The following is a 16,025-nucleotide window of genomic DNA, read 5'->3' as shown; positions in this document are numbered from 1 at the left end:
TCCATCGAGTCGGCTCCTGATGTATGGCTTAGTGACTGCTGAGGCGAAGGTCCATACATATGTTTTTAGGATGTGATCTGGTTTTTATGTCCATTTTTCGTGATTATGACTATTCTGGATAAAGAATGTTTTGAGCCGGGGTAGATTCAAGGCCCGCCCCCCCCCCCACCCTTTTTTAAGGGAAAAAAGAAAAATATATTAAAATTTATGTGTGAGAGTGTAATTTCCGGCAATCTAGAGATGCCCTAATCATGGAAATTTCTTACCTCAGCCCCAACCATTGTGAGGCTCAGGTGGGTGGTTCCTCGGTCTTCGAAAGTCCCTCCATGGTTCACCTCTCTTTCGAATTCCTGGATCTGCCAGAGTTGATTTATTATATAATTATTGTTGCGCTTATTTATAATGCGTCTATTGCAATTTTCACTTTATCCTCTCAAAACAGTCCTAAGAACGTTCACAGTGCGCTACTTCACAGGGGGATTTGCCCCTGGACCCCGCCGGGATCCACGTAATTCACGTAAGGGCTTCCCCCTCCCCCACTTTCAAAATCCTGGCTACGTCCCTGAAAGAGGCTTGAATTGTCCTATGGGGAGAGACTAAACATTATTTTATTAAAATCTTCCAGAGATTATTTCACAATTTTACTTGTTTGTCACTTGCTCTTGAATTCTGTAGACGCCTAAATAGTTGTGTTGTTAATCGTCTTGTTTTCAATGAATGCCATGAATCTCTTACTTTATTATTTTGCTAAGAATGACGTGTTAACATTTTTTTTATCCACCCATTTTGTTAGACTCCTGAATTCCTTCCAGACGATATTAAACTCTGTTTTGTTAGTGAAGAATTCAAAGTTTTTAAGAAGCAGCTTTTAAGGATTATTTTCATTTTAAATCATAGCTTTTCATAATACAGTACTTCAATCGTTCCTTTTATTTTGTTATGGTTCATTTAATTCATTGTTCATTCCTAATGATGTCATAATTAATGTCGAAATATTTAATCCCGACACGATGGCGTGCATTTCGATACTTGGAGTATGTATTATAGGCCTACTATCTTAATTCATTGTTATTGTATTTTTTCAGAGTCGCACGTCTTTTTGGCGACAGTAGTTTTGCGTCTTCAGGCAGTAAATGACAAGTGAATAAGTAAATAAAAATTAACTCAATTAATTGACCATTTATATTTAGGTAATTCTTTAGCTTCAAGCTCTGAAAAACCCAAAAGACCGCTCATTTGAATGAATAAAAAAAATATTAAATTTAAATACAGGTCAAAAGAGACAACGTAATAATTTTTGGTACATTTGCATTTTGCATTTATACTTTTTGTACAAATGTCTTAACTCTAAGTTTAAATGTAATCTTGTATCTATGTTTCATTTTAATGTACCTGTTCGTAATCTTCGTTATAAACCTTTTCTTCATGTTAAATATTCTCGTGTAAATGTTTGTAAAAATGGTATTCCGTAGAATTTCGTCAGCTTATAACGCGTCTTTTAAAGAATAATTTTTTGGATATTTTTAACTGTAATTACTCGCAATTTAAAAGTATTATTAATGAACTCGTTTTTTAATTTGTATTGTATATATTTATGCTCTGTTTACTGAAAATTTTATTTCAACCTATTATTGGTCTTTTACACTGTTGGTTGAGAATAAAGAACGTTTGTTTTGGGTTTTTTTTTTCTTTCTTCTCTATTGTTGTTAAGCGCCTCGAGTTTGTGACAACTTGAGGCGCCATATAAATCCAGAATTATTATTATTATTATTATTAAATTCAGAAATCTTTACATTGCTTTTTTAAGAGTGTATGCCATATTTAGAGAGGGTGTCACTTTAGCTTATTATGGCAAATTTGGGATGATTATCTGTTAGTGAAAACGAATTCTGTGGACAACTGATATATTTTTGGCATCAAAGGCCAAATAAACACATTTAATATCAATTGTCAAGGTTTACATTTTTTTTTTTCTGATATCTTTAAGTCATAATTTTTTCGTTTCACATGAGTTTCGGGGTCCACAAAGCGACCATAACATTTTGCAGATTTTTCAATAAGATCAGATTCTCCCCACCATGAAAAAATACAATGCAAAACAAAAATTTATATTTTAATTTTTAGCATTTATTAAGATAACATTTGAAAAAACTCATTAACAAATTGTCTGATATGGGTATATTACTTCCGCAAAAAACAATTGTACGATTTACTGTATGTCTTAGCAGCATTACATAATATATGTGTATAGCGCCCTCAATCAAACCTAGTTCAGCGCTAAAAGTATCAGGATACTAATTTCAGGCTTAAAAGGCATGATTTTCATATAGGGCCTGCCGTACTGGCGCAAATAAGCGCCCAGGCACTTGAACTATTTTTGGCTTTTTTTGAAGGGCGCTTATTCAAACATAGTAGAAATTGAGAGGGCGCTTATGGAAATAGATGAAAATTGAAGGGGTGCTTATGGATGATAATGAAACATAATTACGAACGCTTTTGGTGAAAAAAAGGTAATAGTCGAGAGAGCATGGCTTATGACAAGAATGCTGGTGGTATTTACACAACAGCAGATGAATTAGTGGTGGTGTTGGTGGTGGCGGTGTTGGTGGGGGTGGTGGTGGTGGTAAGCGTGTTGGCCATCTGCCAATTCAGATTATCATTGCAGGGTTTTCGCTTAGATACGACAGTGATGAGGTCAGTTTATTTTTGTTAACTGAAAATGGCCATACAGTATTTTAATTTTCAGATATTAAATGCTGTAGTTCTAAATCCAAAAAGGGTAAGAATGGGATTCTAAAGATGCATCAAAACTGAAAACCACGTTAAACTTAATGGAGACTGATAGACCGACAGATGGTTAGATGGACTGACTGAAATTAATCAGGGGACCTTTCGGTATGATTGATTATTTTTAGGAATCGAGGGGAGCTTTTTTAAAATTGAGAGGAGCGCTTATTCTGACGGGGCGCTTAAGACAATTTTCATGTTAGGAGGGGCATTTATTCAAATGGGGCACTTATTCGCGCGAGTACAGTACTATAGAAAATTTGGGTATTCTGCAAATTTGTAATTTCTGCATAAATAAACATTGGCATTGAATTAGGATCCACTCATTGACAGTTTTTTAACTCTAATTTTTTTCATAACAAGTTCCTATAGCCACTGTTAGTTTACTGTCACGGGCAAGACAACAGAGGAAAAATCACTAGAGATAATGACATCCAGCCGTATATGGTGAAAGAATAGACTAGATCAGTATCTGACACTGGGAAGTACAAATTCCTGCTTATTTCAATATCAAATTATTTACATAGATATACTGGTTCTTTGTATTGAAACCAAATAGAGTATCATATTCAGTTGCACTGTTTGTAGGATCCATAAGTAGATAAGACAGTATATATAAATTGAATCTATATAATCTATTTCTTCACGATTTGTATCACATCCTCATGATTCATCGTATGTAGAAGACCAACTCTCTGTGGGCTGTATTTCACACTTGTTCCCTGAAAGATCAAGAAATGGACACTAGGAGTATTCAGGCCTATTGCTCAGTAAGTGATGTACCAAAACATAGAGATACAGCTTAGCTCAATCAGCTAATCTGGTGGTAGCTCTGTAGGTCCCCGGTTCAATTCCCATCGCTGCTCTCCTTGTGTTTCAGGTGGAGGGATCAAATGTAAGTTAGGATAGCGCACCGTCTTTCGGATGAGACGTTTAAGCCATTGGGCGTGTGTGCACTATGGCCCATGTGCATGTTAAAGAAGACAGAAAAGAGTAGGGTACTGACTCCCCGTGTAGTGCCCAAACACCACCAGAAGGACCTCACTGGAAATAAATCTCTTTTAGACTTTCCTGGGTTATCCTTAGTGTTCACACCGAATAAACCGATCCCATCCATCTAAAACAGAGATTGTAAAGTCAGAACGGGGTAAATACCTATAACATGCTCTGATTTCACCATCTGGTAAACTACTGTGTATTAAGACTGCTAAATCAGAATGGGGTTATTTATGAGTATAGCACATTTTGTATATGTTCTATCTGTTGTTTTAATTTATTAAGATAAAGACTCTAAGATAAAGAATCTAAATTAAACAGCATACATACTTAATATATAAAAAAAATATAAAATTATAAAATGTTATTTGTCTTCTTTCTGTATACTGTTGTAAAGAACATATTTATGGGCATAATTGTTATGTAATATGTAGCCAATGTGTATTAATAATTTTAGCCTTTGTGCTACCAATTGTATTTTGATGTTTTTATACCGAAATAAATAACAAATAAACATAGTTTACCACTGTGATCACTTTTTATTTGTTACAATTGCTTTTGTGTATCTTGTATTTTAGTTAATGGCCTGTATATCATTTTGTTCGACACCAAGAATAATCAGAATACATTATTCTAATAAAGTTCAATTTATAGTAACATTTCAATAAAATATATACAGTATTAAAAATCAATAAAAAGCTTTTAATTGGTGTTAAAATGTACATTCTGATCATCACACAAGTATATACAGTATTATATTATAATTTAATTCTAATGATTGTGATAGTTTTTAAGATTGGAAAATGCAACTATTTGAACAATGAGGGCAGCACACTTACCCATACTAGTGAATACTTAAAGGAATTTGCTATGGACCGATGAATCGCATGACACTGAAAATATACAATAGAAATGTCAAAAAGTATAAATACGTATTACCAAAATAATAAATAGGGCCAAAAATATATTTGAAATAAATTTTGTTTAGAATATTTTTGAAAGCAGCAATCAAACTCCAAAGTACAAATGTGGCAAAGACAAGCCAAACCAGTCACTCGTTGCAAAAATCGATTTTTCAGTTATTAATAAATTACTGGGTTAAAGAGTAAAATACGAGCTATAAAATGGTAAAAAAAATCATTCAAATCAGACATTTCCTTAAGAAGTTAAAAGCGTTTAAACATACGGCTGTTTAAAGAACAACATATGAAAAATAGGTTTATGATTTCGGGCATTTCTCATGCAGAAACTATCATGAAATCCTTAAAAAGTGTTGTTTTCATATTGAAAATGGGGAAAATAACAGCATAGCATGATGTATAGATATATAAAGTTTATTTTAGTGCAATAAAATAAATTTTAAAAAATTTGACATTCCAGCATATTTTGGCTATTTTCTTTGAAACATGATTTGCGACGAGTGACTGGTTTGGTTTGTCTTTGCCACAAATGGCAAGTCATTCAAGATCATAGGAGGCTGCTGCATAAATATATACTGTATCTAAATACACATAAAATGATTCGGTTATGAAGTAAAACAAGCTCTGCTAAATATAAATAATTTCATACCACATGTTCGACACTGCAGTCTCTCCTCATTATAATTCCATCTTTAAAATCCGGATGCTCTGTAGAAAAAAATTGTAATTATTTATTTCAAATAGGCATTGTTGTTCATGTCATCACTATCATCCATCATCATTATCAGAGACTACTATCATCAATAATTATCACAATCATTAATAACATGAATATTATCACCTAAATCACCCACAACACAAGAGCCATCATCACCACCACCACATGAACCATAATCACTAGAATCACCAACCAAAACCATTATTATCTTAACCATTACTTCAGCCACTGTCATCTTCACCATCCTCACACCATCATCATCAGTGGTGTAATGATGAAAAATTATGATTATGGCACATGTAAATGGCCGGAAATGGCACTCACAGACATAAAATTGTAAATATATTTTTCTTTTTATCTCCATTTAAATATATTTTGACAAATTATTGAGGCACCGGGCCGAAAATTCCCCCCCTCTTTATTCCGCCACTGGATATAATATGATATGTGTCCTACAGTCGATTACACAGACACATTACGCTGTTGCCTCTGGTGGGGCTGAGATAAGAAAATGTACGATTATGGCATGTCTAGATGGCCGGAAATGGCATTCTCAGACTTAAAATTATGAATATTTAATTTTCTTTTTATCTCCACTTTAAAATTCGGTCCCGGGCCGACAGGGTCCCTCACTTTAATCCGCCACTGGATATAATATGATATATGCCTTGCAGTCGATTTCAGAGACACATTATGATGTTTGTATCAACAAAGTCTTTAGTCAGGGTGCTGGATTATTGAGGAACCTATGGGTAGGCCCCTTCAGGGGCCCCTAGGGGTCGGGGGCCCTGCAGACCACTGCATGAACTGCACAGGCGTTACACCACTGATCATCATCACAACCACCGCCACCATCATCATCTCCAACACCATCATCACCACAAACATCATCATCATCATCATCATATAAAATACAGTTTCAATCATTATGACATCAATGATCATTAGTACCTCCACGCTTCTTTGTGTACACACATATAAGGCCCAAATATTCCCATAACTTCATAAGAAAGTAATCAAGATTTAATTTCATCTCGCAACTGATAACAATGCAGTGGGGCTGGTGGGCTATCCTGTCCACCTCTTCAATGGAGATCTGATCAATTTTATTGTACACCTGCAATAGAAGAAAGAACCTTTTGGTGTAGGAATCATGAAACCAACCAAAACAGGAAATATACCCATACAGACAAAACAAAATATAGTGCATACTGTACATTCTAATAAATAGTGATGTCGCTTGAATATAAATAACGCCCTTGCTGCTACACTAGGGAATTTGACTAACACAAACTGTTATTAAGCTACAGCTTGACCAAGTACAAATGTTGTTTAGCTAGGGAGACAGATTTGTATAAAATGTGGTTAAGCTAAAGGGGCCTAATTTGTAGGAAAACACTGTTCTCTGCAAGGCATCACACTTTCAATCTGATACTCCATAGAGAGTGGAGAAGGTATTGTGTATAATGGACCTTTCTGGAGTGTCAATCAAACTTAATGACCAATCAGAACAGTACGTGTTTGTTAAACAAACGCATAATTTTGCAGGACCTTAACAACAATATCCAAGGGGCGGAGCTTAGCGGAAAGGTCAACTGTTATTGGCTATTGGACTCACATATATGCAAGGTAGGTACACACGATTGTCACAGATGACATCGATAAAATCATCCGCACTACAATCTTCACGGAACAGCACTTCTGCATTGAAAATTTCTAAGAAATCTTTTAAGGAAAAGACACAAATATACCAGATATCAAAATGTCAGATACTAGCAACAGTTAGGGCACATGAAATATGATTGCCATGTCGGTCTACCACAAGGTTCTGGGTGTAAAATCCTGTTAATTTAAATTGTGTTTGCGTCAGGAAAATATTATAGGAGTGATTTTTGACACGCATCGAAATAGCATTGAAGTACCCGCTGCTACCTGGGGACTGGATTCAACACTAGTCTCTAGCAAGCACGGTGCAGCCGTCATAGCAAAACAACGTAACTGCTTTTATATTTTTCTAAAGTTACGTTGTTTTGCCTTAGAAAGGCAGGGTGGTTAGTGGTTATAACACCAGACTAGTTATCTGGAGGTCGTGGGTTTGATTCCAACCCAAATCACTTGCAAATTTGTATTGCAAGTTGTTGGGAACGTACTGAGTATTCAGTACCATAACACATCAGGTAAGGCAAAACATCACTCCTATGATAACTTATTTTCACTTTTTAAGGACGCCTCATAAAGAGATTTGTTATATAACGCATCAACCTATCCTGTACTGAGTGTAGTTGCAGTTTGATGTTAATAAAGAAATAATTGTTAAATAAATAAACAATAATATTTGAAAGGATACTATACTCATGCAGAATAGTCTGAACTAATTTCTCATTGCACTTTGTGAGGGTACATGTTGAATTGAATGACAATCCACCACCTTTCTTAGGCTGTCAAGAGAAAATGGCAAATATGTTTACAAAATATTATCACCAGGAACAATTTTCAAATGTTTTCAGAATTTGAAATTGAACAGATTTGGTGTACCTTGAAATATATATTTGGTTTCTGTTTGTTGAGACGGAGACCGACACTTTCCAACTCCTTCTCTAGTAATTTCCTGTCAAGGAGAGAATAAAAATTAATTTACTTTATGATCGCTCTGATCTTCATGAAATAGCGCTATATAAATTATGTAATGTATGTATGTATGGCTGGCGGACAAAAGAGGCAAAAGACCATTGTTAAATAATTGTGGCAAAGACAAGCCAAACCAGTCACTCGTCGCAAATCGTGTTTCAGAGAAAATGGCCAAAACATGCTGGAATGTCAAATTTTTAAAAATCTATTTTACTGCACTAAACTAATCTTTACATATCTATACATCATTCTATGCTGTTATTTTCCCCCATTTTCAATGTTAAAACAACACTTTTTAAGGATTTGATGATAGTTTCTGCATGAAAAATGCCTGAAATCATAAACTTTGAAGGCTGATTTCTCATATATTGTTCTTTAAACAGCTGTATGATTAAACGCTTGTAACTTCATAAGGAAATGTTTGATTTGAATGATTTTTTTACCATTTTATAGCTATTATTTTACTCTCTAACACTGTATTAATAACTCAAAATCGATTTTTGCGACGAGTGACTGGTTTGGCTTGTCTTTGCCACAATTTGCATTTAGTCTGTTTCTAATGTTGGAGATATTTTTTGGCTAGCACTTTTCCTTAATTGTTGTTTTTGGCTCTTGAAGGACCGGTTTGAATCACACACTTTGTCTTTGGGCAGGTCACTTTACACACAATTATTGCTCTTCACCCAGAAATATAAATGAGTACCTGGTAGGATGTTGGCATTTAATGAGTCTTTGTATAATATTATATGACTAGGTCAACTCAACCAGGGAACAGAAAACAATGCATTTTGTGCTGGATTGTAAGTGTTTTAACTTAACGACCTTGGGCCATAATATTACAAGCAGTTGTAACCCTTTGCGAAAATAAATAAACAATAAACTCCATATTATTGTTATTATTGCTGTCGTCACTGTTCCTGCTACTGCTGTAATCTGACAACAAGCTTACTTTTGTACATCTCCTTTTGTAGCATCCAGCATCATCACAACCATGTCTGCAGTCCTAGCAACAGCTATCACCTGCCGACCACGTCCCTTACCTGTGTAAAAATGTAAAAAGTTCACCATTACACTTTTATTATACAAACAGAAAATCCCAACTAACAAGACTGGCCCTTGACTATCTAAACCAACAGGCATATAGACATACATGTAGATGTAGATACATATTGATGCAGACATAGGTTTCTTGTTTCTTTAACATTTCATATAGATTGTCTAAATAATTTGAATAATCATTTTTGGTAAATATACATAAGGACAAGTTTATACCTTGAGAAGCGCCCTCTATAATTCCTGGGAGATCAAGCAGTTGGATATTAGCACCATTATACTGTAAAAAGATAAGAATTACTTGCAAGTATTGGTTCTATAAAATTTTAATATTAAACATTTAACAAATAGGCAATTCACAATCACTGAAAAATATATAATAAAGTATAGAATGAAGTGTAATTGTTAAAATGCGAGCCAGCCAAAAAATGCACACAGCCATTATAAAACAACAGCTATTTCAATTTATTGTACAATATACCAATGAATGTTTGTGAGTGCAGTGGGATAAAATATATGTGGTGAAAGAAGACTCAATGAATGGAACTTTACATTTATCATTGAATAGAAATATTCCATCCAACTGCATGAATGGGAAATATGCATTATATCAATTGGAAATAAAATTGCAGGGTGAATTTGGAACATAATGATAACCAAGAGTGATTTCAGTCCTGCAATCTGCTATTTTCTTGGAATCAAATCATTAATTTAATTTCATATGACCTATTACAATTTTATCAATGAATTGAATGGCAAGAATATAAAAATGTTAAAACGAATATCTTACTTCTATTACTCCTGGAATACATGTTAGAGTTGTAAATTCATAAGAAGCTGATTCACTGTGTGTTTTAGTTACAACATTAAGTAGAGTGGACTAAAAATAAAACAATATATAGTTAAATAATAATACAGCAATTAAATATTATGTCTTGTTAATGGTTAATGTATTTCTGTCTGGATTCGACTTCGGTAAGTTCAACTGTATTTAGAGTGGGATGGTTTCTCATGGCATCTTTCACACTATCTTTCTCTAAATGTCTTCTTTTTCACACTATCTATCTTTATTAATCAATTTCATCAATATAAAAACAAAGAATAACAATGCAATGACATAATAATAATAATAATAATAATAATAATAATAATAATAATAATAATAATAATAATAATAATAATAATAATAACAAATCATTCCTTTATTATAAATTATCAAACTGTGTAAGACCTGCATATTCTGCTATAGTACTTTTTGGTTTACTGCACAGGCTTGTCTAAATTTTAAGAATAGAAAAATGACATATTTTTGCTATCTAATATAGTATATTGTAAATGCCTAAAAAATAAACAACTTTAAGGTTAGAAGTTAGAGAGAATTTAATACCTTTCCGACAGAAGGGAACCCAATAAGCGCAACCCTGGCATCACCAGATTTCATAACATCAAATCCCTCACCCTGTAAAGTCAAGATACAAACTTATTTAATTTGAATTTAAACAGTGTTCTCATGTTAGTTTTTGAAGAATTAACAATATAAAAAACAAGAAGAGTGTCTACAGTATTCACTTCATGGATTTATTATCTATTGAATGATTCTTTATTCCAAAAACAATAACAATAATAATAATAATAATAATAATAATAATAATAATAATAATTCAAATGCAGAGTATTTTACTAGTTTATATTACATTTCATCATACCTATGAAAATTTGATGATCCTACAGTATAAAATTGCACGAAAAAACGAACGGGCACTATGTTTTAAAAAAAAAGAAATACGACATAAAATATACACTTACTTTTGCTCCACTCTTCCCCTGTGGTTCTAGTAACTGTGTCCTGTACTTGGCAAGCTTAGCTTTCAGAAGGCCCAGATGGTATTCAGTCGCTGTAGAAATTTACCATTATTTAAGTGCGTTTAAGCATTTATTATCATATTTTTTTTATTTATTTTTTTTTACTGAAGACAAGGATAATTTACAACTTTTGTTTTCTCTAAATTTTGAGGTAAACACCATCTCCTCATAAAGCCAAACAAATGATACTTTGGCCGACAGGACAGAACATGAAGACCGCAACAACGAGAGTGGGTACTCAGATTTGGTTGAAATTAATTTCTAAATTTCATGTGTAATTTAATAAATTAAATCAATTTTTTTTATTTTGAAAATGAAATAATAGACAAGAAAAAAAAACACACAAATAGGATTAGTAAGATACATTAAATCATTTCTACAACATATATCAACACAAAACAAAATTCAAACTTTGCAGTTTCAAAACTACTCTGCTTAGGCCTAGGTAGGCTAGGCCTAGCTAGTAGACCTACACACAATACAACAAATATTTTTGTAGTTTCAAATTTGTGTAAATAAATGTGTTTTCATTTATCAAATGAACTTAGGCTACACAAAAAATGTTATAATGTCGTTTTTAGGACGATCAAACCCACTTTTGCACTGTCTGCCATCGTCCAACAAATGGGCCCGACCGTCCTTAGATTGTACGCGGGTTTGACGTTCTCTATCCGCCTTCCCGGTTCCTAGATAGGCCGAGGCTCCTTGTTAGAGTAGCCTGGAACTAGGCCTAGGCTAACTTCAATTTAGTTCAATGGTACATATGCCTACCTTTATTTTTTTGAGTTCGTGCAATCTCCGCCTCAATTTGCGCAATTTTCTCTAAGATCCCCATTGCAAAAATATATATTAATAACTCAATTTCTACGGAAAGAAACACAACCAGACTGTACAAAACTCACAATCACAACACGTGCTTTGCATATCATTAGTCAGGTCAGAAGGTCACGTCAGTCAAATGAATAAATAACAATAACCATCAAAACAGCTAAGCAATTAACAAACATAACAAATTTTAAAACATTGATTGTAAATATGAATAAAAACAGTAATAATATTATATAGTAATAATTCTCATACTATTATATTAATACCACTGTAATATTATTAACTAACTGTAATGAAAATAAAGAAAAGATGTTTTGATTTGACAACTCATAATCTGGCGATATTAGATATCTACATATTTATTGGTAGAAATTATTTTTTATGGCACATTCAGTGTGCTATGTCACTGTCTCTTATACACATCTGCATCTTTCACACTATCTTTCTCTAAATGTCTTCTTTTTCACACTATCTATCTTTATTAATCAATTTCATCAATATAAAAACAAAGAATAACAATGCAATGACATAATAATAATAATAATAATAATAATAATAATAATAATAATAATAATAATAATAATAATAATAATAATAATAACAAATCATTCCTTTATTATAAATTATCAAACTGTGTAAGACCTGCATATTCTGCTATAGTACTTTTTGGTTTACTGCACAGGCTTGTCTAAATTTTAAGAATAGAAAAATGACATATTTTTGCTATCTAATATAGTATATTGTAAATGCCTAAAAAATAAACAACTTTAAGGTTAGAAGTTAGAGAGAATTTAATACCTTTCCGACAGAAGGGAACCCAATAAGCGCAACCCTGGCATCACCAGATTTCATAACATCAAATCCCTCACCCTGTAAAGTCAAGATACAAACTTATTTAATTTGAATTTAAACAGTGTTCTCATGTTAGTTTTTGAAGAATTAACAATATAAAAAACAAGAAGAGTGTCTACAGTATTCACTTCATGGATTTATTATCTATTGAATGATTCTTTATTCCAAAAACAATAACAATAATAATAATAATAATAATAATAATAATAATAATAATAATTCAAATGCAGAGTATTTTACTAGTTTATATTACATTTCATCATACCTATGAAAATTTGATGATCCTACAGTATAAAATTGCACGAAAAAACGAACGGGCACTATGTTTTAAAAAAAAAGAAATACGACATAAAATATACACTTACTTTTGCTCCACTCTTCCCCTGTGGTTCTAGTAACTGTGTCCTGTACTTGGCAAGCTTAGCTTTCAGAAGGCCCAGATGGTATTCAGTCGCTGTAGAAATTTACCATTATTTAAGTGCGTTTAAGCATTTATTATCATATTTTTTTTATTTATTTTTTTTTACTGAAGACAAGGATAATTTACAACTTTTGTTTTCTCTAAATTTTGAGGTAAACACCATCTCCTCATAAAGCCAAACAAATGATACTTTGGCCGACAGGACAGAACATGAAGACCGCAACAACGAGAGTGGGTACTCAGATTTGGTTGAAATTAATTTCTAAATTTCATGTGTAATTTAATAAATTAAATCAATTTTTTTTATTTTGAAAATGAAATAATAGACAAGAAAAAAACACACAAATAGGATTAGTAAGATACATTAAATCATTTCTATAACATATATCAACACAAAATTCAAACTTTGCAGTTTCAAAACTACTCTGCCTAGGCTAGGCCTAGGCCCCTAGGCTAGGCCCTAAACACAATACAACAAATATGTAGCATTTATTATCATTTTTTTTTTTTTTTTTTTTTTTTTTACTGAAGACAAGGATAATTTAAAACTTTTGTTTTCTCTAAATTTTGAGGTAAACACCATCTCCTCATAAAGCCAAACAAATGATACTTTGGCTGACAGTAGGACAGAACATGAAGACCGCAACAGCGAGTCTGGTACTCAGATTTGGTTGAAATTAATTTCTAATATTCATGTGTAATTTAATAAATTAAATCAATTTTTTTTATTTTGAAAATGAAATAATAGACAAGAAAAAAACACACAAATAGGATTAGTAAGATACATTAAATCATTTCTATAACATATATCAACACAAAATTCAAACTTTGCAGTTTCAAAACTACTCTGCCTAGGCTAGGCCTAGGCCCCTAGGCTAGGCCCTAAACACAATACAACAAATATGTTTGTAGTTTCAAATTTATGTAAATAAATGTGTTTTCATTTATCAAATGAACTTAGGCTACACAAAAAAATGTTATAATGTCGTTTTTAGGACGATCACACCCACTTTTGCACTGTCTGCCATCGTCCAACAAATGGGCCCGACCGTCCTTAGATTGTACGCGGGTTTGACGTTCTCTATCCGCCTTCCTGGTTCCTAGGCCGAGGCTCCTTGTTAGAGTAGCCTGGATCTAGGCCTAGGCTAACTTCAATTTAGTTCAATGGTACATACGCCTACCTTTATTTTTTTGAGTTCGTGCAATCTCCGCCTCAATTTGCGCAATTTTCTCTAAGATCCCCATTGCAAAAATATATATTAATAACTCAATTTCTACGGAAAGAAACACAACCAGACTGTACAAAACTCACAATCACAACACGTGCTTTGCATATCATTAGTCAGGTCAGAAGGTCACGTCAGTCAAATGAATAAATAACAATAACCATCAAAACAGCTAAGCAATTAACAAACATAACAAATTTTAAAACATTGATTGTAAATATGAATAAAAACAGTAATAATATTATATAGTAATAATTCTCATACTATTATATTAATACCACTGTAATATTATTAACTAACTGTAATGAAAATAAAGAAAAGATGTTTTGATTTGACAACTCATAATCTGGCGATATTAGATATCTACATATTTATTGGTAGAAATTATTTTTTATGGCACATTCTCGCTAAATTGAAAAACATTCAGTGTGCTATGTCACGACAGTCAATGACTTCCAGCTATCTCTCAAAATGGGGCTACTAAAACTGTTGCGGATCCAGGGGGTGGCACAAGGAGCAGTGCTGGCCAACCACTCCTGCCCCAGACAATAGCCAAAACAACTAAACCAAGTGAGAATCATTTAGGTAAGAGAATAAAATGGCTAAATCTCCAAAGCTTCCAGGGCATATCCACATGGTTTTCACAAAATAGGTAAACGCCCCAAAACTTTCCTCACTCAATCATCGGCAGTATCCCTTTTTTTTAATAACTCTTTTAAAAGTTAATAATTTTTTTTCTTTCAAACTGTACATCTTTATATTTTAACCAATTTTGATGGTTTTTTTGATTTGACAACTCATAATCTGGCGATATTAGATATCTACATATTTATTGGTAGAAATTATTTTTTATGGCACATTCTCACTAAATTGAAAAACATTCAGTGTGCTATGTCACGACAGTCAATGACTTCCAGCTATCTCTCAAAATGGGGCTACTAAAACTGTTGCGGATCCAGGAGGTGGCACAAGGAACGGTGCTGGCCAACCACTCTTGCCCCAGACAATAGCCAAAACAACTAACCAAGTGAGAATCATTTAGGTAAGAGAATAAAATGGCTAAATCTCCAAAGCTTCCAGGGCATATCCACATGGTTTTCACAAAATAGGTAAACGCCCCAAAACTTTCCTCTCTCAATCATCGGCGGTATCCCATTTTTTTAATAACTCTTTTAAAAGTTAATAATTTTTTTTCTTTCAAACTGTACATCTTTATATTTTAACCAATTTTGATGGTTTTAACAATGTATGAACAACGAATTTCCGTAAAAGGATGCAACAAAGTGAGTCTGTGTCTGAGAGTCCACCCTCTTCGAACCATAGGTCATTGATTTCAACTTGTTCCACCATAGCAAAAAAAGAAAAAAAAAAATGGATCAGTCACTGCAGCACCAGTTAAAACAACACAAACAATAACAACATAACGGTATCCCTTTTTTTTAATAACTGTTTTAAAAGTTAATAATTTTTTTTCTTTCAAACTGTACATCTTTATATTTTAACCAATTTTGATGGTTTTAACAATGTACGAACAACGAATTTCCGTAAAAGGACGCAATAAAGTGAGTATGTGTCTGAGAGTCCACCCTCTTCGAACCATAGGTCATTGATTTCAACTTGTTCCACCACAGCAAAAAAAAACCACCATAGCAAAAAAAGAAAAAAAAAATGGATCAGTCACTGCAGCACCAGTTAAAACAACACAAACAATAACAACATAACAACAGCAGAAA

General features: G+C 33.0%; 1 protein-coding gene across 1 annotated transcript; it reads right to left on the bottom strand.

Annotated features, from left to right (window-relative positions):
- Positions 1–2,105: 2,105 nt before the first annotated feature.
- LOC117117474 (developmentally-regulated GTP-binding protein 2-like) lies at positions 2,106–11,883 on the bottom strand. The gene is made up of 13 exons (XM_033261775.1): positions 11,737–11,883; positions 10,909–10,997; positions 10,490–10,561; positions 9,893–9,982; positions 9,322–9,382; positions 8,999–9,089; positions 7,957–8,029; positions 7,769–7,859; positions 7,040–7,137; positions 6,373–6,538; positions 5,353–5,411; positions 4,623–4,676; positions 2,106–3,509 (listed from the first exon to the last, which is right to left on the bottom strand). Exons 1-13 carry the CDS (start codon positions 11,798–11,800, stop codon positions 3,423–3,425), a joined length of 1,095 nt encoding a protein of 364 aa, XP_033117666.1. The 5' UTR covers positions 11,801–11,883; the 3' UTR covers positions 2,106–3,422.
- Between the last annotated feature and the right edge of the window lie 4,142 nt (positions 11,884–16,025).

Source organism: Anneissia japonica, unplaced genomic scaffold (assembly GCF_011630105.1).
Source record: "Anneissia japonica isolate Jap-2015-1 unplaced genomic scaffold, ASM1163010v1 scaffold288035_len209932_cov175, whole genome shotgun sequence".
Taxonomy (NCBI): Eukaryota; Metazoa; Echinodermata; class Crinoidea; order Comatulida; family Comatulidae; genus Anneissia; species Anneissia japonica.
The sequence above is the reverse complement of the archived record's forward strand: the minus strand, read 5'-3'. Positions and strand labels throughout refer to the sequence as shown.